Raw genomic sequence first — 27,911 nt, forward strand, 5'->3', positions numbered from 1 at the left:
GTCGCGAGCGTGCCTACGCGCAGGCGCGGTCGCACTCTCGCCGTTCACACTGTTCCCTTCTGGGCGATCCGTCGAAGCGTGGCAGAGTGCGCTGCCGCCTTTGCGCTGACGTTGTCGAGGCGCCTGTTGTGGTACTTCTCGTACACGTTCTGCGATTAGAGATTGAGAAGCAGAAATTGGTCACGGCGGGGGCAAAATTTTACCATGAGGTCTGTTCTTCATGGGTTTTCGAGTTGGGAACTGGCAGTTTCTGTGGAACAGGGCGTCAACGTTCTAAGTTCAGTGGCTGTCGTGTGTTCTCTTTCTGCATGCAGCGTAATTCACAACTGGTTGGGCATATTTTAGCAAGCTGAAAAAAACGGCCCGGCTTCAACTCCGGTCAGACTAGAATGGTTTTTTTGAAGCGTCGGGTAACACGAGTGCTTTTAGGGGCGAAGCTCCTCTTGCTCGGGCCCTGTCCCGTCCCTCGTTGCTGCTGTATACGGCACGGCACATAATTGATGATTGTGGCAGGATCCCTCTAGGGATTGGCCAACCAAAGATTGGCCGAAGAGGTCAAAACGTTCAACGCGTTCATTGCTACCCAACAAGAAGGAGGGGAAGAAGAAGAGGTTGTCGTTCGTCGCCTGCGAGTTGAAGACACGTATCGGGGGTACGCGACACAAGACGCTATGAAGAAGGCGACGGCCAAGGTGGCTTAAATGTCACACACCGAATTCGCCAACTTACCCATGGAGATTCTCATCGTCCAAAACAACCCCTATATAACCACCACAAACATCGACGTCGTAGGCGGGATTGTCAACGGAGCGGTGGAAAGCTTGACGTGTCGAGTCTTTATATGATGCGCGGGCGAATGTTTCACGGTTTTACGAATAAGCATTTTTGCTCGCCCCTCTGATTATCATTCACTTCGTGGAGATGGCGGAATTTTTTTGGTTGGTTTTACCATGCTAAGGAGGTATGAAAAATTGATTATAAGCTGTAGTGTAGTGTGGACCATCCTTGAAAAGCGAAGGAACGGCTAACTTTGAAATGGGCGCTGCTTAAATTACGACCACGCAACCAGTGCATTCGAATATTTAAATTATAGCTATTTAACCGATCGAAAGAGAAAATTTACGTCGGGGTGGTCAGCGACCTTTTTGAAGAGCCGTCAAGAGCAAACGCACATGGGAAATTCCCGCAATTTTTGTTTTCCCAACTGAAAACACCGCCGCTGGAACGTGGCCATGTTTTTGATCTCGCTCAAATAGTCTTGACCATCATTTGTAAATTTTAGCAGGAGCCATGCTTTCCAAGCGGTGCCAGGCAGAATGCACCTTCAAAACGAACCCGTTTTGCAATAAGCTTCGCCCAACTGGTCTTGCAATATTTATACACATGAGAAAAGCAGTACGCAGTGCATTACGCTTCAAAAGGCTGTAACCTGGGCGGGAAGGTGAACAAGGCGCCGCTATGCCCGGATCATGCCTTAGACCGGCAGAAAATCATAATTTTTCAAACACTGTCTGAAAAATTAGGATGTAGGAAGAAAGGATGGAGAGTCGCACCGTTCGTTGCCTCGGTACCGGTGAGAAAGTTTGAAATGGAAGATGAGGAAGCGACGAGCATAACGCAGCCGCAAGAAAGACGTTAAATAGCCTCGATGTTTGAAACAGCCGGTATCGCCGAGTACATGTGACTATTGCCACCCGGGGCAATATTGGATGACATTTCAGCTCTCGCAGTGATATCTTGCGAACGATCTGACGCAGTGTCACAAACTCGAGGGTACGACGTCTAAAAGTACCGTATAAATTTTTCATTTTATTGTACAGCGCCTAATTCTTCTTGCAGTCGTCCGATTCATTCAGTTCGGTTCTATTCGCCCTGAGACAAGGCTGGAACTTTCGCGAACGAAGAGGCGGTAACACGACCACTCGCCAGCTCGCCGGCAAGAAAATACCAAAATAAAAAATAAAAATAAAAGAGAGCAAGACAGGCAGCACAAGAAGAGGCTGAGAGAGCAAGACAGGCAGCACGAGAAGAGGCTGAGAGGGCTGAAAGAGAAAGGCAGAAAGAATTTCAGAGACAACTTCAGTTAGAGCGAGAGAAAGCGGAGCGAGAAGAGAAAGCCCGCCAGGCAGAAGCCGAAAGGGAGCGAGTTAAAGCGGAGCGCGAAGAGAAAGCCCGCAAAGCTGAACTCGAGATTCTGAAAAGGCGACTCGAGATAGAACGGCTGAAAGCGGAATCCTCATCAGATGAGGAAAATGCGAGAGAAGGGTATAGTGGCCTAAGTGCTAACCCTGAAACGATAAAGGAACGCCAGTATATCTCTAGAAGCGACGAGGTAGATTTATCCGCGATCCACAAGGAGGAAACGCGTCCAGATATGTGCGAAAGCGCACCACTTCAGACCTGGAAGGATGATGATCCTACAGGTGATGCGGAGCTTGAGGATGGAGATAACATCCCGGTTGGGGATGCCATCACGACGTCGGGGCCGAACCCACTAGACGAACGGGTCCCTGATATTGCGGGGAGAGTGCCCGAGGGAACCGTTGTCTTTCCAAAAGACACGGATGGAAGCACACTTATTGTGCAGGAAGACCCAGTTCGAGAAAGTGAACTCGCTGGGCGAACTCGCTGGGCTGGGTAACGGCTTGGGCAGCAAAGCGACCGACACTGCGGTCAAGGTCGATGTCCCCGTGCGAAGCGGGGCCGCACTCCACATAGAGAGCTCGCCGTACATAAGCGTCGGCGACGATCCTGTGACTCCGACGGTGGGAGAGAAACCACGCGCCATTACGAAAGAAGAGCCAGTTATCGGGGCACTCCGATTCGATGCCTCGTATAGAGGCGAAGTTGTGTCCGACGTAACACGAGCTCCGCCAAAAGCGAAGCCAGCACGTTTCCGGCACCCGAACGACGGTGCCGCCTCAAAGGGAAAGGAGTGTCGATGGGCATGTAAAGAACAAACGTTTGAAGAGCTTGAAGACCGGCCTTCCAAAATTGTGCAAGCAGCTGAGCTGCCCAAACAAAGAGTGCAGGTGTGGGCTCAAGCGTAAGAGCAAACGTGTGTGCCGGCATTGCACACATCTGGCAGGTGTAAAGAAACACCGGTCAGTTACTGCACGAGGAAAGGCGAGGGAAGGCCAAGTCGCTAGACGCTCCAACGTTCACCAGACGAAGGCCCAGACACTGAAGCATTGTCGCGGGCCCGGTATCATTGCGGACACGAAAGAGTTTGTCGCTTCGCGTGACATTTGGAAAGGAACTTCTCAGAAGAGAAGAATTCCGCCGGCGCAGTTACGCAAGCGCCCGATAGACACGGGCTAAGCATGAAGAATGCAAATTTAGGTATGCACGTGTGATATGAATGGAGTTGTGTAAGACAGAGTTGTATTTTCACGTCGAGTACTGTATACTTGAACGTTGTATTCATTGTTTCTCTGTCGTACTGTACGCGAAGGTTGTACTTATTTTGTCACTCTGGCTGTACAGTGTATATTCACGTACAAGTTCGTTTTGCGTGAACTTTGCTTTCATTATTATACAGTACACATGCCGTCTGTTGTTGGCGTTACTAGTGGTGACATTCGTGAACGTTTCGGTTGCATGTTATTGTTTGTGAACAACATATTAGTTATGTTTCTTATGAGTTTCATTGTACCAGTGCATTGTATGTATTTCTGAGTACTGACGTACACTCATTGTATTTGAGCCTACGAGACCTTCGCACTGGAGCGCACGCTGTATTTTCATGAGTTTCGCACTTGTAATGACTACTGGCCAGACATTTATTATGGGCACTGGCTTAATTCGAATTCTAGTACTTTATTGTTCTTAAATTTATGAGTTGTCCCTAGGATGTGCATTTGTTGAGAAATCTGCGCCAAACCGCTGTTCTATACGCGAATTCTGTACCTGTCATTATTCTTATGAAGAACATTGGGCTGTACTTGATTTTGGGTTTGTAGGCACCGCCTCTTTTGTTCACTAAGTGTGAACGACGCGAACGCACGACTTTGTGAGAATATTATTGCATAATATTCTGAAACTTGGGGGGCTGTGTCACAAACTCGAGCGTACGACGTCTAAAAGTACCTCATAAATTTTTCATTTTACTGTACAGCGCCTAATTCTTCTTGCAGTCGTCCGATTCATTCAGTTCGGTTCTATTCGCCCCGAGACAAGGCTAGAACTTTCGCGAACGAAGAGGCGTTAACACGACCACTCGCCGGCTCGCCGTCAAGAAAATACCAGAATAAAAATCTCCGCCGCTCAACTTACACCGAAGCTTCGAGCACTCTCGAGGAGGCACGGGTGGCCTTGCCAGTGCTAAAGAGCGTCGATGATTCTAGAAGGGAGAAGAGGGAAGTGATTCGCCGACGGCGGCGGGCGCGTTGTGTTTTGTGCCCTCCCTCTCCGCACTGGTGCGGTTATAAAAAAAGAGAAGCCGCGGCTAAGTAAACCAGCTACGTTTGGACGTCGCGATTGACAACGGCACCTGCCAGTTTGTACATCACACCATCGGCGACCCGCGCCCTGGAGGACTCAAACGTACTCCCGGGCCTCGAATCACTGTGATCGTCTCGGACGGCCTGGCCTATACCGAAGCCACGCTTCCCAGGTAGCCGAATCGCCTCCGACAGCGGTGGATCGTCCGGTCCGGTCGGTGAATATGCTGGGACTCTGTCTCTCATAAGCATTGAACATTTCGTTTCTTTTTAGTTAACTGCTCCGCTTTGTAATATTCATTTGTTAACGCTCCTGTTTGTGTCATTTTGTCTAATTTTAGACTGTTTCATGTATTTGAATTCCATCTAAGTTGTCTGTCATGATCGATCCGTTACCTCGTGCTTGTGTTTGTAACTTGCCTGTCTAAATATAAGTCTTTATGCTGTTTTTCGTTCAAGACTCTTGCTCATTCTTGCCGCTCTGGTCGGCGAAAGCCGCACATCAGACGGCCACCACCTTTGTCGCCTGTGCCCTGTGGATTCGGTGGGGTTTGTTGGCTCTCTTGAGTCGACTCCCCATATCTTCTGACAGTGCACCCTAATTTAAGGAAACGGGTGACACGCAATCTTGCCAAAAAAGTGTCTTAACCAACTTCGATGCCCGTTGAAGCGGATAAGTGGCATATCGTCACTGGACGAGGGAATAATGCGTGGACAAAGCAATGTGCCCCGTACACTATTTTGTAGTGGTCGTGCAAAGACGAATGGCCTTCCAAGCACACCCAATAAAATTGTTAAGAATGATACTACTGAAAACAAGCGCTACGATGGAACACGTGCGTGACGATCCGAACTAGTTTTCGCAGGTGGCGTCTGTAGCAATAACAAACAACAGAGATCCTGCCAACGCGCTGGCAAAAGGGGAAAAGCTTAACAACTCGAGCAAAACATTGGCTTCAACAATGGCTGTTACACAAACCTTTCTTGAAACAGACCTGTCATGTTGGAAGAAAAGAAAGCTCTCGTCGACGAGACACGTTTTTCAAGAAACAAGATAAGTTAATGAAGGATGCAGAAAACTTTCAAGCCTACAATAAGGCAGTTCAGGCGAGTATAGATTCCAGTGTGTCGAAGAAGGGGGATACAGAAGACGGTAGTAAATGAAAGAGCCACGCATACTACCTGCCACAGAAGCCCTAACTAAAGTGAGACAAGCAATCACCAAGACACTAATCGTGTTTGCTGCGTCAGCCAGCCGTTCAGTAGGTCTGTCTCTCAGGTAGGAGATTGGGCAAAGTGTTAACTATCCGTAGTATGATTTTTGAACAACAAAATGTAGTGATGGAGATCGGGCCAAGTGCGCCCCAAGATTCCATCGGGAGCGATGAAATTCGGGCAGCGCAAAGCAGTCATTGCCCCAAACGTCGAAATAGCTTCCTCTTATATAGCTGTTTAAGAATAAGATCGTGAGTTGATTCTATTCTTGTGGTCCAAAGGGCTACTAAAAGAAACTGCCGACCGTCCGAACACGGGTAATACAAGATTAGCATTCGGCCAGAAGAGCGGTAATTATCTGCTGGCATGCGACCACTCGTCGCTCTACCGAATTGGGCACAGGATCGCGTTTATTGAATGAATGTCAGAACTGGAGCAGTGTTTGGGGGAAGAAGATCATGGCTTGCCAGAACATGCTTGCTGAGGATAGCCTAGCGTCACTAAATAAGCTGCGCTTAAGAGTACCGCCACATCGCGCACCCGGAGGCGTCTGGGGGCCATTTTGTTTCTGGTTTGCAGTGTTGCCATCTCTCCGAACGAAACCGCCGCCGGTTGTGACGGGCAGAGTGCGACCGGCCGCTCTAGCGCCCGCGCAGCCGAGAGAGAGAGAGGAGAGTCGCCCAAAAACAAAATGGCTGCGCCCATATGTAAACAAACATCACGTGGTGCCGACCGACCAATGGAAATCCCGGCGGCACATAACAATGAGAGAAAAGAGTGCCGATACTCTAAAAGCTAGGATAGCCTACAAGCAGATAATTCTGCAGCTGTTAAAACTTTTGTACTCTATGAGGGGATGGTAGAGTGGAATCTCGCTGCGGAAAATGATGAAAACCAGGCAAACGGAGGGGAAGAAATAGGCGGCCGCTTGAACGTTTAGCTGTTATAGCGATTGTATTTACACCTCGTAGAGAGAAATATTTCTGTAATTAAACGTGTACTGCAATCCTTATTAGCTCAGCTATATTGCGATTTCTTTGGAGTAAAGTTAGTTGTTTCCGTTTCCGAGGGCGGGCAAACTCCCGGCCAGCTGTTTTGTGGGCATTTCTCTTATGCGACAATGCTAAGTGGACAAGCTTGCTTTAAATTCAACCCAATCGGCTATTTTAATCACTTTATCTTAGAACGATAAATTATGAATAAAATAGGCTATCACTTCTTGACATAGGTGCCTGTCTATGATGTGCGTTAAGAGCAATAAAATTTTCATATAGTTACTAACAAGGCGGTTTATTGCTCGATATTTTATTTGCAATGAAGTACTTTTAGTTTAATTATAGTCTTTATGGTACACGACGTACATGAAGGGGTCTGCCAAAGCGGTCATTCTGCATGCTCAAACTGCAGAAAACCGAATACCACTTGCTTGCTTAAAACTACCGCATTAGCATGCTCAGGAGCAAGTGGTTATGCCGAAAATAGGTTTCTGATGAAAAACCTGCGGAACAGTTTCTCTAACATTCCAAGAAGCATCACTGGCTTTGAGCTAAGATTCCCACCCTACTTTATTGGTTTTTCGACCTCAATTTCGTGCCCACGTCTCAAATTGTAACCAATACTCCCGGAGCAGAAAACTGACTTGTTCAAACTGCTTTCTTTTATTTGGTATCGATGGTACTGGAATATTCTTTAAACAAAGATATTCTCGTCCATGCTTCGATGCAAAGGTTTTCAGCAAAGCTTTTTTTTTTGTAGGTTACCCGGCCATTTGGAAACTGCGAAGGTAGTTACACGATGCATTCAGAAAGATGTAACTCTCCCTCATCGAAGCATTAGCCAGCATTGCTTAAGGCGTACTTGGAAACCTAAATATTTCTAATTAGCTAACTCCTTTGAATATATTTCCCTTTTCTCTACAACGCAGCTGCCTTTAGGAAACAACCATAATCCTGTGAGGCCTGGGTACTCTCTATCACACACTCCGGTACGCAATCTGAAATCGCCGTTCGCAGGAAGAGATTTCCTTTTTTTTATGTCTTTGACAGCGTTTGACGTATGAGCCGAACCATTCAAGTACGAATCAAACTTCAAGCATTCAACATCACCGCGACATACCATTCTTCACCTAAACTGTTTTTACCGATAAGGATCAGTTTGTATTTAGATGCGACTGCATCTCATTCACTCGCCTTGTGCCTCCATAGGGCGTCGTTGCACGTCCATACACCTCCCCCATTCTCCTCGCTGCGCGAGCTGCGCTCTCCGCGGCTCACCCCCTCTCCTCTCTAATAGCGAACACTCTCTCGCGAGGGGCATTGGATTGGATTCGATAGGGTTGTCTTGGCTTGGCTTGGCTTGGATTAGATTGGATTGCATTGGATTGGATTGGATTAGATTTGGATCGGATTGGATTGGATTGGATTGTATTGGATTAAAGTGGATTGTGTTGGACTGTGTTGCGTCATAGCCGCGCCACGTTGCGTCATAGCCGCGGCAGGGGGTCCACGGCACGTTTCACGCGATGGGAGAATCAACCTAACATAAACAACAACGGAACCCCCTATGTGTCGCATCTACACAGGGGTTCCCGCGAGGGGAGGTGGGAGTAATTTTTTCAAAAAAGTTTAAATTATTCCCTATCATGTAATGTGGCGTCTGTAGTGTTGGATTCAATTAAGTTACCCAGTTATTTATCTCCGAATTTTCCCACCGATGAAGTCTGCTGTTACAAACTGGCTGTTCAAACATTTTTGGAAGACTGGCAGCCGCTTTTCTGGTGGGGGCGAAAAGCGAAAACGCTCGTGTGTTCGAAATGTTGGCGCACGTTAAAGATACGCAGGTGGTAAAACTTAATCCCGAGACCTCCTCTACAACGCGCCTCATCGCTTCTGTAGAGCACAGGCACGTTGAACCTCTCAATTAAATTAATTTCTGTAAGGCGAGAAATGGCATGGGCATCTCAATTTAGCTCGCGATAAGTGATACTGGCGATCAACAACGACAATCGCTGGATAGATTATCTCGGAGAAAAAAAAAACAATTTACAAAGCAGCAGAGGCTACGCTTAAGGTGTATAAAGCACTTGCCCGGTCAAAATTTGATTCACAACGTTTGTCTGAAGCCGGTGCCTCTGAAATCTAACCCGCATTCTGGAAAGCCTAAAACAACTGCGCGGTTTGTTTCAACTGAACTACCAATCACGGACCACATGGCCTGTACGAAAAAAAAAAAAACGTTTTCATCATGTGTCTTGGCATGCCCAAATACAAATTTCACTGTTCGGGATATGATACTTCCAGCTTTAAATCGTTTTCATAACGTGTTCTTGTACATTTTATTGTGCGCAGGTGCTTCTTCCTGAACTCCTTCCCGGTATCGCTGCCAGGTCGAACTGCATTCTGGCAACATATGCGATAGAAAATTGTTTGGACCCGTTTCTCGCAACGCTTTCTGATAGCCCTGAGCAGCGCATGAGAAAACATTACTGAGTCATGGTTGTTCTAACACATTTATGATTATATGCCTGGAATATGTGCGGGCGTACTCATTCTCGGTCGACAGTAGGTCTACAATTGAACGTGAATAACAAAAAAAACCCAGAGAAAATGCTTTCATTGATTGTAGGGTTTAACGCGCCGACGCAACGCAGGCGAGGAGGCGCGCCGTAGTGGAGGGCTCCGGATTAATTTTGACCACCTGGGGATCTTTAACGGGCGCCGAAATCTCGAACACACGGGCGTTTTTGCTTTTCGCATCCATCAGAAAAGCGGCCGCCGCGGCCGGGAATCGAACCCGCGACCTCGTGCTCAGCAGCGCAACGCCTTAGCCACTGAGCCACCGCGGCGGGTCAGAGAAAATGCTAAGAATAGCAACGAAATGCTTACGCCAGCGGTGACGGGGGCATCCATCATGATGTTGGCCATCTTTTTGATGGTGGGCTGCAGTTCTTGCTCAGAGTAACGTGAGTAGTGGGCGAGCGTAGCGTCCCACCTGAAGCGGTAAGAGAGGCAGAGAGAAAACTTTGTTGCATAATAACCAGTAATGCTAGACGTCGACCAAGAGCCATTGCGCTCTAGCAGCGTCTTGGACCAGCTAAATGGGCCACACTTGGCGCATCTCGTCAGAGATGTCTGCAATTCTAAAGGTTGGACTCAACAACACTCAGCGGTCGGGCAAGATATGTCTAATATTGGCACCGGCACACTCCGGTCCGACTTGGCTGGGAACGAATGCGCGCACGACGCCGCTCGAGGATTTTCTGACCGAGCTGGTGACGACAACAGCGCTCATTCACTTCGCTGTTCGGGCAGAGGTCGGCTCGCGTCCTACAGGGACATCACTCATCACTACAGGTTAGGAGGTGACCCGCTTCCCCCCGGCCCATCCTACCCTCAGTAAATGGCAATCCGTGGCTTGGCGACTTCTGCAAACGAACTCGTATCCCCATCCGGTTGCGTACAGTCATTGTTACACCGGCACTATTCTGACAAGAGCCACCGGTGTAAGGACAGGGCAGACCTAGAACACACGCTGTGGGCCTTTCCACGGGCGACAACGTTAGGTCGCAACATCGCCAGTGTAGAGGAATGGGCGACCGTATTGCTCAGCTACGACTGGGTGGATCAAGCAGTAAGATGGGAAAATAAGAGAGTTTAGCATAGCGCGTAGCTTCCGCGAACTTCACGGCGGCGGGTGCTGCGACCCGAGTTGGCAGGTACGCGTTTGTTCCGTGGGGCGTTCGCCTATGCCACGCCAAGCGCGCCCAATCGCTCCGCTGAGGGGCGGCCTCCTCGCAGTCCCCGCGCGCGCATGCGCAGTCGGGTCCCGGTACGCCGCCACCGTAACGTTAGCGGACGCCACCCGCTATGATAAAACTCTCTAATGTCTTACGTTTGCAAATTTCCCGCAATGTCCGCGAAGGCATCGCTGAACAAACGTATTCATACGACGGAGAAATCTGCCGTGCGGCTCCTCGGAGTGCGAGTTACGTGATTCCTATGACACGGTTTTTGGCCGGCTCGCTGCTCCGCTCGGAGGTCGGAGGTTTCGCAGGCTCATATGGCAACTAGCATCAACACAACGTCCAGGCCCTATATTACTGCGAAGCAGTTAGCTCTACGAACCAAGGAAATGTTTGTGGCGTCGGCAGCAGAGAACGCCAGGATAAATAAAAAAAATTCCTCGCACCGCGAGGAATCGAACCCGGTCCCGAATAGAGAAGCAGAACCGGCTGTTCTACCGATTAAGCTACGCCTACACAAGGAGACGGGGAGACAGTGCACTCAAGGAGCACAGTTGCGGGTTCACCACATGCGCTCATTCAAAGCCCTCGTGTGATGTGCAAACTGCATAATGTATGACAACTGCGTCTTCGAATAATTCGAAGCACGATCATTCTCCCCACGTGTGTTTCCCGGTGAAGATTACGGTTGCGTAAGCTACTACGAGTGCAAAAGTACCAAACAGCATAGAAATCAAGGAGTGACGGCACCACACTTTCATATATAAGAAAGGTGACCGGTATACACCTCGAGCGCTGCCTATAGGAGCGCCACTGAAGGCCCCCTAGTGGCCCGTTTCGAAAGCATTCGCGTCTCCGTGCCGCTCCTCACTGTCGCCGCTATCTTTGCGGCACGTTCACGGCTGACATTTACCGTTTGTTTGCGTTGGAAATACTGAGGGAGACGTCAAGGGCAGCCGCCACCCTGGAGAGACGTCGCAGAGGCAGACGAAACGGCGCGTTTATTCTGAGCGGCAACCCAGAATCCCAGCCCGTGGATGATAATGTGGATGGGTATGAGAAACAGATGAGGTAGGACATGATGATGACAATGGGAAGAGAAAAGCAGAAGCAGAAGCGTGCGAAGCAGACGGAGTGCAAGGTGGATTGGACGCGAAAGTAACCCGTACCTTCCATGTGTCCGTGAAGCGAGCACTATCGCAGCGCGCGCACAAATGTTCACAATACATACTTATGCGGAGCAGTCATTCTGTTTGCAAATGTGGTGTGTATACGAGAGTATAAACGTTTCTGACGCGATCTTAGTGTGGTACATTCGACCTGTATAGGCGCTAGGTGTGTGTCACAGGCCAACATCGCGGAACCGGGGTATGCATGTTGCTGATTGTAGTTACACTGCCCTGAAATTTACTCAGTGTCTCCTTAACCAGCGTTCCCTCAGACGGTCACGCTACGGCTATACACTACGATGTAAATCGGTCTTGTGCGCTTACATAATTTAGCGGAGCAATAATGCCTGACAGCACGTCAGTTACGTTCGCCAATTTCATACCTCAGATATTGATCAGCACCATTTGCAAGCCAGTGTATCTTATATTTCGCGAACATTCAAAGAAAGTGCCATGGATAAGGCAAAATTATACTCGGGGATCAGCACGCGACGAAGGGTCGTCTTGTGAGGTGAGCGCCTGCAAACATTCATCTGCTACATATATTATCTGCGAGCAGCGCGGAGACGGGCTTATAGAGTAATCCGCGTCCGCAAGTCAACGTTTCTTCCAAACATCGTCATATGGCGCAGGGAGCCGGCAGAATCCAGCACAAACTGAAAGCAGAGGGCCTTATCAGATGCCACATTCTTCCAAGGACACCTTTTATCGCTTGTGAACTTCCTAGCCTGTATACTTCCAAAAATGCGTCCGCCGAGTGATCAGCTGTTTGTTGAAGTCGAAAAACAAAAGGAAAGTGAACTCGCAATCTGTGTATGCGATTACTAAAACGTTCATTGCTTGATTTCGCTCAGCATTTGTAAACAGTGTCCACATTCCCCTCCCCATGTCTCGATAAATGCCAGTGCATTTCGCATTTAGTTGGTCTGGTGAGTCCTACCTGGCTTAAGTTTCGACGAACGCCTTATGCATCTCCCAAGCTGCACTTTGTCTTTTTCATGCAAGGAATTTTTATTTTCTCTTGTAACAAAAGGAAGTACAAAACACTCGTGGTTACGTTTTTCCACGTTTACATACTCGGTCCGTCCGTTACACTGCAGGACGACATCTCTCCTTGCTATTAACAAAGCAGATACGAAATGAGTGAAAAACTAACATTGCATGAACACGAATGCAAATGACGTACACTTCTTGGTACATAAATTGTGCACTGAGAGGGCAGCCTGTGTCCTGGGAGGGGGGGGGGAACTACTCCCCCACCCCAAGCACCAGCTCCCTTTACACAAGACGTTTCATTTACTCGGGTCTTCCTTGCTACATACGCAACTTCATTCCCGTTAGAGCCATTCTGTTTCTTCTGGACTTGCAGACATTTATTTTTCCGTGGTTTTATTAACTTTCTTTGGTTCTTGCTATAAGGCGTGAGTGGGCACATATTTAACGACGCAGAGCCTTGAAATCTACTCAACATTTTCGCGTGGATAATATTGTTAAAAAAAGGATATCTATCTATACATTCTTATATATGTATATATTACAATAAATCGTCATTCAGGCCGTTTAAGAAAGCGAACATTAAATATCTAAGCCTAAAGATTTCTAGGCGGGCTACCAGCTTCTCTGAACGTGCGTCTCCCTTCCTGCCACGACGATCACCCACTGCCGCGAGCGTCGCGCTCCGTTTTCCATGTAGTCCACGGCCCCTTTTTGGGCCACAGACGATAGGCGTGGTGATGGGATTTTCAGAAACAACCGCTGTTGTGGATTCGACGCCGATACGAGCAAACGCTGATATCCCTCCCACAGTCACATCCTCCGCGCGAGCGAATTGGGTGGGCCAACGGAGGTCCGCCTGCAGTGACGTCTCGATCTCGGATTTCTTCTCTGGAATGCTTCCTGGTGTGAATACCGCTTTAAGTGACTATCTTAGGACGCCTCGCTGATAATAAACGCGTATTGAAAATACGAATGTAGAGCCAAAGTTACACAATGCAATAGTCAAGCTGTCAAACGAGCGGGTCGACATAGTTCAGTGTCGTGAATTGCATTCTTACGCTTCCAATTGTTTCGCTTATCCTGAAGTAAAATGAAAGCTTTGTCAAATTAAGTCTTACGAGCGCAGCTCTTAAGACCCCGCTCTTGTGTTCCCGCGTTGTCGGCAGCCTGATTGTAACCGAGCGAAGAAAGAGGACACCGAAGTAAAACAAGATTGAGGGAGATGGAGATAGAGCGCCATTGACGAGATAGAGCACAAAGAGCGTCGTTCATTTCTCCTTCCCTACAGAGGGGAAGTGGAGAAGGAATGTATGGCGAAAGCGTGAGGGGGATGACGGTATGCCGAGGCCACGCGAGACATGCTCGGCGGCGGCGACGCGCTGCCACATAACGCTAGCGTAGCGCGCGTCATGCGTTCGCGGATGAAGGGAGCAGGTACGCACCATAACCGAGAAGACTGGAGTTCGCGCTGCTCTTAAATTTCGCATCAGCGAGTGTCATGACTATCAGCCAATTTTCGCATCCAATTATACAATTTCGAACAACACAGCTTCCGGAAATCTACTTCTTTGTTGCCCTGTATAAGGTTGCCAGGAAATGCCACTGTAGTTTTCATGGCGGTACTCATTTCGAAGGCAGACTTGAACAAAAGGGGGCCGGGCGAGAAACCGGTGATAATGCTTCGTTTTCCAAACCTGGCTTAAAGGGATACTGACACAAAAATTTTGCATCTTGTTTTTTTTTTTTTTTGTTGCGATAAGTAGCTAGTGACCTACTTATCACCTGTATAGACCTCATGGCTTCAGCGTGTGACGGTTGTTTAGTTAGAGGCATTTTCAATGCGGCCAGCCGCACTTTCGGTTTCAGCGGGTGCCGCGAAACGGTGTATTTTGTGTGAACAAAGCTGACCACGTGACCGTAGGAGAGATATCAGGATATCACAGAGCAGAGCTGCCGTAGCACTGTCAAATCCGCGTCGCCGGCAGTTTCTGCGAATGCCCCCACGTACTGATCTCGTGAGCCGCTTCATTAAAAAAACCCAACGTGATTCAGAAGTACGAGCATTAACGTAACTCAACCGCATACGCACGCTTACGACATCCCTCTCGCGAGGGGCACGGTCAAATGCAGAGCATTTTCGGGGGGCGCACGACGTGCGCGCGAAGCCCCGCACATACCCGATTTTATCTGTTTCGAAAGAAATTGACAGCGAGAGCCAACGCCGAGAACCGCCCCATCACGGCACGACCGCGCCACGACCACGTCACGACTACGTCACGATCACGCCACAACTGTTGTTGCTCCCGCGCCAAACTACGACGCATGCGCGCCCCACCTGTTGCTGAACGCGATCCGAGCACGCAGAGAACACGCGAGGAGCAGCGGAGAGCAGGCGAGGAGGAGTGGGGGAGAGGGCGCACCTGGAACGGTTGTTGCGGATGCCGAGGCACGCCAACGCTGGGTGACATCGTGAGTTACAGAAATGCTCTGCATTTAAAAGTAAACAGCGCTCGTCAAACTTTTGCAGTGCGCAGCCAGAAGTGGCCAAGACCGGAGATGCCGAGCGGAACGCGTTCCGCTCCCCGCTAGCAGACGACGCTCGCTTTCCTAGCGCAACTCACAACCGCAGCGCCGCGGTGGCGAGAGTGGCGGCCGGCAGCCTTCTCTCCACGGCCGCGGCGGGGAGATACGGAACTGAAACTAAAGCGTGGCAAACTGTTCGCATGGCGACGCAGTGAAACATCCCCCTCGCGAGGGGCACGATCAAATGCAGAGCATTTCCGGGGGCGCACGACGTTAAGTAGTTTGCGTTACGTTAATGTTGTTGCCCTTGTGGCAACTGCTGACGAGAGAGCGCTCGTCAGCAGTAAAATTGGCAGCCTCGGCGCACGTTGAGTCCGAGAGAGGGGAGAGAGTGTCCTTGGCCTCGGCGCGCTACCGAATGTTGATCGCGCCGACAGCGAAACGTCTGAGCCGGGCATGTCGAGGCGGGCGATTCGGACAACTACGGACGCCAAGAACGGGTGACATCGTGAGTTAAAGAAATGCTCTGCATTTAAAAGCGACCGTGGACGTGACGCAGACGCTGCGAGTTCAAATGCTGCCGCGGCTAGAGAACGACGTGCGACGCTCGAGACAGTGGGTGGCAAGGCGCGCGCTGGGCGAAGGCGGCCGGTCTGCCTACAGGTCCGCCTACAGATGTAATAATTCGATTGCCGCTCTCGTAAGCGGTGCAGATGACAATTTTTAATTCAACTCGCCATCGCATCATTAACTCATTTCTCATATAAGCTGTCATGGTTGGGTCTTAGGTACAATTTTGTGCAGCGGTAAGAAGCTATCGCTCGATCTACCTGCGCCAGCCTGCGCCACTTCGCGGCCGTGGCCGCTGCCTTCACAGCGGCCGTGCTGCTTGCTCAGTGGGATTTTCGTGTCTCCGGCGCGTTTTCGCGTCCAATGTAAATAAAAAGTAATAAGAACAGAGTGCCTGGAATCTCTGTAGAACTTTGGTCGCGGCCAGCTGCCCGATGAGCCGACGAAATCACGGCGCCTCTGCCGCCAACGATCGGGTCGTTCGTTCTCGAGAGCAGAAGCTCCGCCCTCCGATTTGAGTGGCGAGTCGGCGGAAAACATTGGCAGTGCGGAAGCGGCAAACACAAACTTGTGACGTGTCTGGATGTTGTTTATTTACAAAATATCCAGGGGATGTCGATTGCGCGAGGTCCTCTGCTGGCTTCTCGGTTGCGTTTCGCACACTTCAAAATTGATTTTAAATATGGTCTAGGCTGTATTCGCCGCTGATATTTTGCAGATGATGTATGTGTGTTCACACCAATCTATCTCCGAAGTTATCTCGCCTTCAAAAGTTTGTGTCAGTACCCCTTTAATTTTTATACCTAGTGCTCCAAGCCCGACCCGACGGGGAAGAGCCATTGACCAAAGGCTGCGTAACGTCGGCATGCTCAACGCTGTCTGTAAACAGTGACAAGCTAGCACCGGAAGCTGAGTTCAGGAAATGGCGATGCTCGCTTCGTCATTTTGTCTGTATACATAGATGGAAGTGTGTAAACGACTAATGCATATCGTTCGGCATTAACATATTATCAGCTACGCTTGGGCGGGAAAACTGAAATGTTTTGAAGCTCCTTTAGAGTGGGCAGGTAGCGAAGGATTGAAAACTTAGCGAGTACAAGTTGATGTCGAAGTTCGCGTAAGGCCGCAGCACTGAATTACAGAAAACCAGAGTTCATCGCACAATGCATGCCGTGGCTAGGACTCCCGGCGTGCTCCCAATTATTTCCCCCCACCGGGGCATCTTTCACCCGTGCCGAAACATGGTACGCACGGGCGCTTTAATTGACCGCCATCACCAGGAAACCGCCATTGGCATAGCTACGGCCAGCAGCTAAGATACACCAGCGACAAGACGCAAGACACAGTCGGTGCGTTTCGTCGCGTCAGGAAATCGTGAACTACGAGCACAGTTAAACCTGGATATAAAGAAGTTCACAAAAATGGCCAATTTTTTGTAACATGCAGGTTTTTGTTACATGAATGTTTCGAGTTACGCCTCGCGTGAGTGAAGCAGAAACGAAACCAAAATGCTAGAAATCAGTGTCACCCTCAAAAAATTTATTTCGCAGTTAAAACTGCTTGCTTTGCATCAGCTCCTTTTCTGCGGGTTTAGTCACTGCACGGCATTACAAGTGTAGCAGCCCGGAATGTTGGCTGCTGAAGGAGGCGAAAAAGCAGACGTGGAGCTGGTTTGCAGTTTCAGGACAAGACTCTTTATTTTCAAGAGATTCGAACGCCGAGAGCGTACCCCGACGAGGGAAAGAAGGGGAACCCCCGCGTCCTTCAAAAGAGAGAGGAAAAGGCCCCCCAAGAGAACAGACGGCAACGGCGCCAGGACTAATGCCAGGAGTCAGCAGGACAACAAGTTAAGCTTTCCCCCGAAAGGCGGCCTTTTAATAGGACGGGGGAATGACCACCACAAAAGGCATACTGTCGACGAGCCGGCGGCAGACCGGAGAGAAAGGAAAAGCCCCGTCTCGCGGGAGCCGCTTGCGCAGGTCAGGTGTGCCGTGCGGCTTCCGCTACAGAAGCAAGGTCACTTACCCCCGTGTTCACAAACGTAATTAAAGTACCGCTTTTGCCTTTTGACACATTTGGGTGCCTTAACCCGTTTAAAGGACAAAACGTCTGCTGAAAGGTCGCCTTTTCATGAATTCGGTGAACTTGACGCTTTTTTTCCGCACTAAAAATGGGTGACAGCTGCGATACTGTACTGGGTGCCGATGTTCTTCTTTCTCGCCAGCGGAGATGGCATTTGAAATTGTGAGCTTGTCTTGAAAGACAAAACTTTTGTTTTCTGACATGCAGCAGAACTCATGACCGACGGACCGACCCCACAGATAGAAGTGGAGACGCGCGACTACACGGCGACAGGCAGGCCTAGCACCTGACTGTCACCTCACTCACGCGTGGACACGCGCCGTAGTTTGCGGTGCTAGGAAAATTCGCTAAATTCGTGCATTTCGCCAGCCTATTCTTACAAAAAAGTACCAAAAATTATCTGTGGCTTCACTAAGTTATGTCTGGGTGTGCGTAGTGAGAGGTACGGTTGATGTTATTGTTTAGCTTGGTTTTCTTTACAGTGACGACGCTTCTCGAGGCGTTCGGCCCGTTCTTCCTCCGTCTCCTCGGCTCGCTGCCTCCTCTGGGTTTCGTTCCGACGACGAAGCCTGACGAATCCCACTGAGCCGCCCCTTCTAAAGATACATTTTTTGATTTTTTATTATTCTATTTTGATGTTTTTAAAATTTTTAACTATTCTTTATTTTTTACCTTTTATTTTTGTTTTTTCTTTGGCACGGCGAGCAGCGCTGCCAGCTGCGGCGGCTAGGCCATCGCTAGGTTCCCTAGGCGCCGCAGGTTCCCTATATACAGCTGCCAGCTAGTAGGGAGCCGAGGTGCGGCCACCGGTCACAGTGAAACGGCGAGAATACGTCAATTCTAGTTCTCGCTACAAAACGTATCAGATTCGTTACATCAAAGTCAACCATCGCAACAGCTTTGTTACATCGAGGTCGCAAACAGATGGGCTTTAATTGGGTTGGCAATGGAGAATTGAAAAACTACGTTAAATCCACGAATTCGTTTCATAGAGGTTCGTTACATCCTGGTTTAACTGCATACGCCATAGGCGGGGTGGTGTAAGCAAGAGACGCCAGATGTGACGTCCCCACCTTAAAGCGAAGCCCAATCTCGAAAGGGGAGTAATGTTAACCAATCCCAGCGCTTTACCATGGTAACATCCCATCCACAGGCACCTTCAGAACAGGATAGCTTATACCTTTTCGAGTCGTTCATGACGAAGCGGATGGCCAGGCAGAGGGCGGCAGCGGCCAGCTCAGACGGACGTATCGGCGACATGTCATGGCGAAGAAGGCAGATCTCCAAGGCATACTTGGCCATCGACAACGACGTTCCATCCACCTGCATTTGTTATTCATGCGACAGGTGGCGTTAGCCAAACTTCGCGTTGCCCTAAATTACTCTATGTTATATAGACATAAGACACTGTCCACCAAGAGAGAATGAAACAGGGCCGGGGCCCCTGACAACGACCTGTCCTGATGGGGTACAGAGATGGGGGAGATGGGGGAGGGGGGGGACAATGACCTGATGGGGGAGAGCAATTGAACAAAGGCTGCGTAACATTGCCATGCTCAACGCTGTCTAAACAGTGACCTAGAAGCGGCCTTCCCAGCTAGTGCAGGAAGCTGAGTTCAGGAAATGGCGACGTTCGCTTTGTCGTTTTGTCTGTATACATAGATTGAAGTGCGTAAACCACTAATGCATATCGTTCGGCCTTAACTTCTTATCAGCTACGCTTTCCAGAAAAACAAGAGCATAGCAGAGTGATTCTGAAAGGAGTCCACTGCCGCTACCTTACAAAGTTTGTGCTTACCCTTAAGATGGAAGACATTACATTCTCCGCTAAAATTTGCTATATTGGGTATGCCAATCTTACGTTTCTACTCTAAGGCACCGTTGCGTTTTGAGGTGTCAATGACACTTAAAGATAAATATAACTAAATCGTTTGTGATGCACTGCTGCATTGTGGCATGATAAAGTCACTCAGACAGAAAATATAACTGAAAAAGTTGTTGTGGCTTCCAATGCCACTTTATCGTATAAGCAGTTTGGCAAAAATCAGCGACTGAATAATATAAGTTCGCCGTTAACAGAAACGCAGGGTTATTGCCGTAACTACGCGCGTTATGCGTGCCGGTTATTTGCAGAACATAAGTGCTATTTTTCGCTCCAGTTCCTCTGCAATAGATGCGCTTTAAACTGAGATATGCCCAGCTCCTCAATTAGCTTCTCTTCTGGAAAGAACATTTCAGTGATCGTAGAAAATTGTGTGAACGCGTTGCGTCGGTGCGTTAAAGCCTAGAATCAATCAAATCAATCAAAATTGTGTGGCATTTGGTTACTATCAAGGATACACAGACCTCAGAAGTTTAGATCAAATCCACCACTTAATAAATACAGTGTGTGAAATGCTAGAGCTGCCCTCGCTTCAAAACTGTCAATGCCAACTATTCACTGGGGACTCAGCTTTTGCTCGTCGACAGGGCGCAGGCAGCCATGACGTCATATGGCCTCCATATGATAAAGGCTCAATAAAGGTTTTCCGTCCGTCCATCCATCCATCCATCCATCCATCCATCCATCCATCCATCCATCCATCCATCCATCCATCCATCCATCCATCCATCCATCCATCCATCCATCCATCCGTCCGTCCATCCGTCCATCCATCCATCCATCCGTCCATCCATCCATCCATCCATCCATCCATCCATCCATCCATCCATCCATCCATCCATCCATCCATCCATCCATCCATCCATCCATCCATCCATCCATCCATCCATCCATCCATCCATCCATCCATCCATCCATCCATCTTTCGCTCTCGCTCTCGCTCTCTCTCCAAGCCGGAAAGGAAAAGCAGGCACGGAGGAAGTGTGGGACCAACGCACCTTGCCGGCCCTCTCAATGCGGCGGAGAAAGTGCAAGGGCGTCGGTCGACCGAGGCTCCAGTCCAGGACGGTCAGGATGCTCTGCTCCATGCTGCGCGCCTCCGCCGGTCGGTAGGCACCGCCGGCCACGTAAGTCAAATCGCTCAGGGCCGGCACCATGGTTTCCTCGTATTTACTCGCCACGAACAGGGCTCCGATGCCCACGAGCTGGAGCTTAGAGCGGGCGATGGGCTTCGCCTGCGCATACATTGGCCTCAATCATTGGCCTCAATCATCTTCGCGTTCAATCATCGTCATCGTTAGACGGAGGGGTGCTTTTCTAAAGTGGCTATCGAGTGCGTTCATTGCTGAGACGGAAATAAACTCGCCCAATAGCCGCTACACCACTGTAATAAGGTAGTTCGGGCGCTCAAAGAACGCCAAGACCGGGAAAGAGAAAAACACTAATCTAAGTACTGGATGTTTTGTTTGACTAGGATCTGCAATCATTTACGATTTCAAAACGAAGTTGGAAAAAGAGTTGCAGGGTCGCTTTAAGCCCCCCTATGTTAATACAAAGCTCCTCCGTTCGTACATCCCGCCTATCAATCGCCTTTATACTTTGAGCCGCAGTAGTAGCGGTACGACTTGCGCCTTAATATTTTGACAAGCTGAATTAGCAGTCGTGCGATTCCGATTCACGCGAGATTGCACTTGCGTAAGGAGATGCATCGCAGATGCGCTCCGGGGCCAGTGCGAGGTCGGGAACCACGGAAAGTGCAACGCATTTGGTTACTTGAGGAGGAGCGTCATAATGTGGCACAATCCGTCAGTACTACACACCAACGCCCAAGAAGGTACAGTGATCACCCAAAAGAGAAAACTACAAATACCGAATCAAATATCAAACATATTTTTCTCCCCGGCGCACAGACTGTCGGTACGAGTAGGTACTGAATAGGATATCAATAAAGGAATAAAACATTAAGAGACATCACTCTAAGGGTTACCGAGGGATGCGAATTAAATACCGCGTAGTGACACATGCCGCGAGAGATGGTCAGTCTTCAGTGACAAAATAGGTCCCTGGGTGGCATGACTAGTAATAGTAAATTTTCACAAGTTTCATTTCAAGCAAAGGCGTCCTTGAACAAACTGAACGAAGAGGAATACGTGGGTAGAATACAGCCAAATGGAGGAACGCAGCGTAACTACGCGAAATAGTTGCCAGCAGCAACAACAACGGGGTGGGCAGGTGACGTAGGCTGCGGCTGCAGGGTAGCTTGTGCGGCAGCGGCAGCGCAATGCCGTCTCTCCTGTAAGCAATAGCTGTATGTTAGACACAGAAGATGGCTCTTTCTAAATAGCATCCATCTGACCTTCAAGCTCAAACAAAGTCAGACCAATGCCTCGAGCAATTCCGCGGAGTTAAGCGTCTCATAGCTCGTTGAGTGCGGAGAGGGGGAAAATGGGAAAGAATAAACGCGCGTGCCATCACAAAATGGTACAAGGAGGAGCTAGCTATTCTTTGTGTGTTCAAGCATACACAACTACATAGGAACACAGCCAGCGCCTGTTCCGCGATAGTTTTGAACGATGTTGAAAGGCTCCAGAGTAGAGCTAAACTTCACCCCTGCATGTTCACCTGGAGGTAACGGTCAACGAGTGAGACAGCCAGGAACAGCGTCTCGTGCAGCAGCTCGAACCTTTCGTGTACACGCATCATCCAGGTGACCAGGACGTGGCGCATCTGTGAGGTGATGGTCGGCTGGTTGCGCAGAAAGTTCGGCTGCACCGGCCACTTGACCTATACAGGGGAAATGACGCTTGTAAAAAATTGGCCCCCTATCTGCTCCTTTCGTTGAAAATGTCGACGAAAGACAATAGTTTTTCGTCTACATTTGCTAAGTAAATGCCTCCCTTCGCTTTTTCGCTCACCTCTCATGCCATTCCTCTCCCGTCGTGCTCCTCCTAAGCTAAACCCACTAGAGGTTTGCTCAATTCAATTAGATTTACCGCGTTCCAGTGCTCTCAGTCGGGTGCCCCGATGCCAGCGCTGCCGTACGGCAGAGACGCGCGTGAATTGAGGCACCCTACGACAACGTTTACAGCCCTAATCCACGAGCGTTCCAAGAGCAACGTAGAACTTATCTAATTGAACCTTTTGTTGCTATTTCAGTTTGATTCTATAAATGCCGCCAGGTGGCACGGGCAACAGCAGGCGACAGTTTTCTGTAGTTGATGTAGTATTTAGTTTGCTATCGCAAAAACCAAGCATCTATGAATTTTTAATCAAAAAATACTTCAAATGTCAATCATGTATTGTTTTTCTGCCTTATATTTGAGTGATGTGTTGTTCTTGTTCAACAATTTTGAAAAATATGAGCGTTAACACTGGACTTAGACGTTTAGATTTGGCAGTGGGTATAAAAGACTAATGCGCAGTTTGTTTCATTTTGGCCGGGTGGCTGAATCGAGTAACAGACAAACAGACGTACAGACAGACCACAATTTCTGCGTTCAAGTAGCCCAAGAAAGACCATCGTCTTTAAAAAAGGCCTTAACAACACTTGATTAACTACCCGGAATAGCTGGGCATGTCTCATGTCTATAGCAATAGCATTTTGTACAGACAGCAAATAGTGGAGAGTTATCTGACAGTCCACTTCGCTCCCGGCGGCCCCCTCAGCGCTAAGCGGGCCGCTGGGAGTGAGTGGGTTGCGCTCAATCAGCTCTTAGCCGGAACGTCAGCAGCAGAAACACTTCAGAAACACTTTTAGCTAAGGGATTACCGTAGCTCTCTCGACGGTGAATCATTGGCGCCACTTTTCGTGTCCTGTGCGTACGCGAACCAAAGCGCCGTCCGAAGGAGATCTAAGAATTGATATTTTATGCACTCAAAGGAAGCAAAATGCTGCGTTTATACTTCAATTTGAGCTCTTTGTATAATTCAATCGCTGACACAATATAATGATATTAAATATATTTAAAATAGGCTGCCGTTCCACTTTTGAATAGCCAAGACAAGGCTGTATTTCTCGGAGCTGCATAAAAGTAGGCTCGCATATCTGTCGACGTTTTTCGCTTGCGTTCTAAACGTCTTTGACGTGTGTAACATCTTTACCTATGCGGAAGCACGTTCGGCGTTCAGTCGCTCATGTTTCACCTGAAGAAACGGAGTGCGCTGTTGCAGGCAGCCATCTTGGCATTGGCGCGTGGGGGTAACCTGCCGCGACGGTCCGCTAGGCGAGCCCAGCGAGAGAAGCTGGGCCCCGCTTAGGTAACGGCACTTGCGCCGGAACGCGCCACGCATGCGCGATGGCACTCCCGCTAGCTATCGGAGCGGAACGGACCGCGAAAAACGGTCAGTTTAAACTCTCCATTACTCAAGAATTCGGCTGTTGTACACAAGGGCATTCGAGGCGTGAATCTCGCTAACTGTTGCGAGCCGAGAGCAACTTAGCCGGGGCATCTTATTAGAAAGAAAATTCGGCAAGTTGGTACTGGAATAACTGATGGAAATTTGGTAGAGTGAAAATAAGACTGGCGCCTCGAAGAAGGATCCGGGCGGGACAACCGCTAGCGAAATATATATGCTTTGTACTGGAGAGCTAATGCGTGAGGAAAGATCATTAAGAATCCACTAACATTTATTCACACTTGATGTAGTTCCTGTGTTTGGTAGTACGTTACTTGCACTAACATTATGAAGCTGCCTTTACACTTGCAAATACTGAAACGATTTAACATTTTCGCGATGCCAGTCAGCAGCGGGAAATTTCGAGAAACAAGAATGAATTCAGATTGGTGCACGATATCGTGAATAGTTTGGAGCCAATGAAGGGGCCTTCAACCTCTGGTGGAGTGATGGTGATGGCGACAAGTACGGGATAATGACTACTACATTCTCCTGATTGTTACCCCTTTTCTGTAGCCTTTTTTTAGTTGTTCGTGGTATTTTCGCAAGCAGAAGAAAATTTAGAGCCCAACCACTGCTGTGGAGATCTAAGAGTATACCAAAGCTGTATTGGTGCAGACGGTAATTCTACAACATTTACAACTTCACCGAGAACTACGTAATTATGAAAAGCAGATGAAACTCGGCGTAAAGTTACAGTCGTCATAGTGGCGAATTCTCATACAGTTTGTTCGGGGATTGTTTTGATAAAGCAAGAGAGACAGCCGTCTTCTGTAACCGTAGTACCTCCGCAGGGGTTCATTGATAGCAGTGAAGAATTTTGTAATGTTTACGACTTCACTGCGAACTGAGTATTTATTACAAATAAATGAAACTCAGCGTTATGATAGAGGCGTTCTGGCCGCGAATTGCAGCACTATTTTCTTACGAGACACCTGCGTAAGGCTCGCCAGTTTGAAATCACAACAGGAATACTGCAAAAAGCAAACAAGAATTCCTGTCACACGACAAAAAGCTTTGTTGTCACAATAGAACTCCTGTTTCGACAAAGCCATCTGTTGTTACGACACACATTTCTGTCGTAACGACAAAGTCAATTGTCTAAACTTCGACATGGTAAAAAGCGCCCTGGACGGGGACAGAAGAAGAGTGACACGGGACGAGCGCTCGTCCCGTGTCACTCTCTCTTCTGTCCCCGTCTAGTGCGCTCTTTACCACGTCGAAGTCGTATCACCAACTAGCCCAAATTTCAGCGTTGAATTGTCTCAACGACAGACATTTCTGTAGTCACAACAGAACTGCCACTAACGTTACTCTTCACAATGCGCAATAACATTCAAACCATGTCCAACTACTGACGGAACATCAGGATCACGACAAGACAGGAATTCGGCACGACGGAACATCAAAATCAGGACAGGAATAACACACACGACAGAACATCAGAATCACGACAAGAAAGCGGCACACGAAAATACAACAAACTACATAATTTTTTCGTGCCTTTTTCGACTGGGTGATGGCTTCAGAGCATTCAACATTAGCTCTTGAGACGAAAAATCTTATTCTACGCGGGTCTATCGGCGGAATCCGGTTTTGTCAGAACCAAGCCACATACAGTTCCGCTGTAGAAGAAAATAGCTTCTCCATCCTCCCCACTCACCTCGAGAGACGCGAGGTACTCGAAGATGTCTTTGGCGTACATTGTGGCGTGCAAGTGGCTGCTTTCCTCGTCAGCGTCGATGTCTGGCACGCCCAAGGGCAGCAACGAGGTGGAGAAGGATTGGGGCTCCTCATCAAGAGAGGCAGCCCTCGTGTTTTCCTTTTCAGCGGATGCCTCAGCGCCCACGTCTTGCACACTCACTTTACGCAGACCCTCGGACAGCTCATCGACCACGGAACCGATCCCCGAATCTTGGACCTGGCCACCTCTCCTCGGCTTAGCATCCCGGGAGGGACCGGGACCCTGCGACAATGAAATAGAACATCAGTGATGAAAATGCGAAGTTGTACAAGCTACAAATACGCTCTTGGTGCGGTGGGCCCATCGCTGAAGAACATAGGCACGCTGTGACTGTATGTCAGGTTATAACCTAAAAAGTTTCACAATTCCAATTTCGCCAATCACAATTCCTATAGGTTCAGCGGCACAAGGACGCAGCTTCGATTCCCTGCCGTGGCGGCCACTTCCCTCATGGAGGCGAAAAGCAAAAACGCCCGTGTGTACGATATTTAGGCGCACGTTATGGGTCACAATTATTCCGGAGCTCTCCACTACGGCGCGCCTCATCGCCTGCGTTGAGTCGGCTCGCTAAACCCTACAATCATCACTATCACTAAAGGTTCAGCGTTATTACGTATGCACATGTGGTTTGAGTTTCCATTACGTAGTGCTCGAACCAGAGGAAAAGTTTAACTTTAATTCGCAAGTCTGTACAAAACCTTTTAATTGCAAAGTTGTAGAAACCTACCAAACAAAAAGTTCAGGCGAAAATTTTGCAGAAACGGTTAAATTAGAAAGTAACTGTTGCCCAAATCGCGCGTTATAAAAATTACCGGTTCGCGAGCGTGAAAGGATGAGAAAAAACGGCATTACACGCTCGCGCTTACAACGGGAGAATGCCCGGCGGCTGTTTTGGGAGCACATTACATAATACCCAAACGGTCAAAATTAATCCGAGCCCTCCATTGCGACACACTTAATAGCACAGTTGTTTCGTCTCGTCAAAACCTCGCACTTTTTAGAGATAGCGCCATATATAAATAAATACTGAATAGCTGTTCGGTGGTCAACACCGCAATCTTGTTACAGTATTCGTATGACCGGTACACGAGGTACACACAACATATGTGATGGTTCCGCAAATATCTTACTCTTAATTCCACCAGAGCATATGCAACCAACTGTAAATCTTTATTCTGAGGACGAAGGTGCGGTCACTGACCAAGTAAAGGTGAAAACACAAAGACGTTTCGGGACGCGTAATGGTTCCTTCAAGGGTTCGTTCCTTGAAGCTGTTTAGTGTGATCAAGGAACACTAAAGGGTCTTGAAACGTCTGTTTTCACCTTGACTTGGTTAGTGACCGCATCTTCGTCCTCATCATCATACCTGACCATACGAACTTTCGTCCAACTCTTCACTATGAATCTTAGAATAGTTTCACTTTGATTTACTTGCTCTTGGCAGTGTAGTTCCTGCGTTTTTTTTCTTTGGGGTGACTCCATTTGATCTAGTCCCTTGTTTGCGAAGTGACAGGAGGTGTATTCTGAAGACGGGCCTGTTACGCACCCTTTATTTCATCTCTATTGGCATACTTACGTGTGCTTATGGTGAAAGCTCGGTGTTATTCACGTTTACCCCCCCCCTTCCCCTCGCCCAAGATTTTCATGCGAAAGTTGCCCAGGGTTACCCCCACTCCCCGTCAAGCAGCGCGGCTTGACGGTCAGGGCCACCTTCCACTTGGCGCCTCCAAACTCCACACTCTAGTCAGTCGGGTAGCCGGTACTCGCAAGCAATACGAAGTAAACGCTAAAGACGGCTGCGTTTTCAAAGACTTCAAAAGACAGATAATTGGGAAACAACGTTACGTCCTTGTAAAATTTGCGCTGTCGTTAGTGTTTTTTCTTCTTTTTTTGCTGTACGGTATATTTGGCTTGCACATGACGCCACCACCGCCGTTCTTAGGGCCTGCCTCCACGCTTCTTTGGTGTTCGGAATGAGAGCTGCAGATGCGTTCACAGCCTTACACTTTGCACGCGTGCACCAACATGGCAGCTACAGAAAAGTCCGTGGAAGCAATAAATGCTGATAAGTCCAAGCATTGTTGCCAAGCACTTACGTCTCGTCCCACAACCTCTTCAAAATGCAATCAAAATGGTCGCTGTCGTTTTTTTC

The 27,911-nt window shown here is 48.7% G+C and overlaps 1 protein-coding gene across 1 annotated transcript; it reads right to left on the minus strand.

The window, feature by feature from the left end:
* On the minus strand, window positions 1-27,133 carry LOC144146372 (G2/mitotic-specific cyclin-B-like). The gene is made up of 7 exons (XM_077678329.1): window positions 27,083-27,133; window positions 25,679-25,981; window positions 22,243-22,404; window positions 20,619-20,855; window positions 18,919-19,061; window positions 9,542-9,647; window positions 1-149 (listed from the first exon to the last, which is right to left on the minus strand). The coding sequence occupies exons 1-7, from the start codon at window positions 27,131-27,133 to the stop codon at window positions 45-47; spliced, it is 1,107 nt and encodes a 368-aa protein (XP_077534455.1). The 3' UTR covers window positions 1-44.
* Window positions 27,134-27,911: the final 778 nt, after the last annotated feature.

Source organism: Haemaphysalis longicornis, unplaced genomic scaffold (assembly GCF_048455015.1).
Source record: "Haemaphysalis longicornis isolate Haplotype H1 unplaced genomic scaffold, Haemaphysalis longicornis Haplotype H1 scaffold_7, whole genome shotgun sequence".
In the NCBI taxonomy this organism is placed as follows: domain Eukaryota; kingdom Metazoa; phylum Arthropoda; class Arachnida; order Ixodida; family Ixodidae; genus Haemaphysalis; species Haemaphysalis longicornis.

Excerpts from the sequence above, each read along its gene's own strand:
- LOC144146372 (XM_077678329.1), bottom strand. The coding sequence starts at position 27,133 with ATGGTCAGGTATGATGATGAGGACGAAGATGCGGTCACTAACCAAGTC. Across the intron at positions 25,982-27,082 it reads CGGTCACTAACCAAGTCAAG|GGTCCCGGTCCCTCCCGGGA; the intron begins GTGAAAACAGAC and ends TCATTGTCGCAG. Across the intron at positions 22,405-25,678 it reads AGTACCTCGCGTCTCTCGAG|GTCAAGTGGCCGGTGCAGCC; the intron begins GTGAGTGGGGAG and ends TCCCCTGTATAG.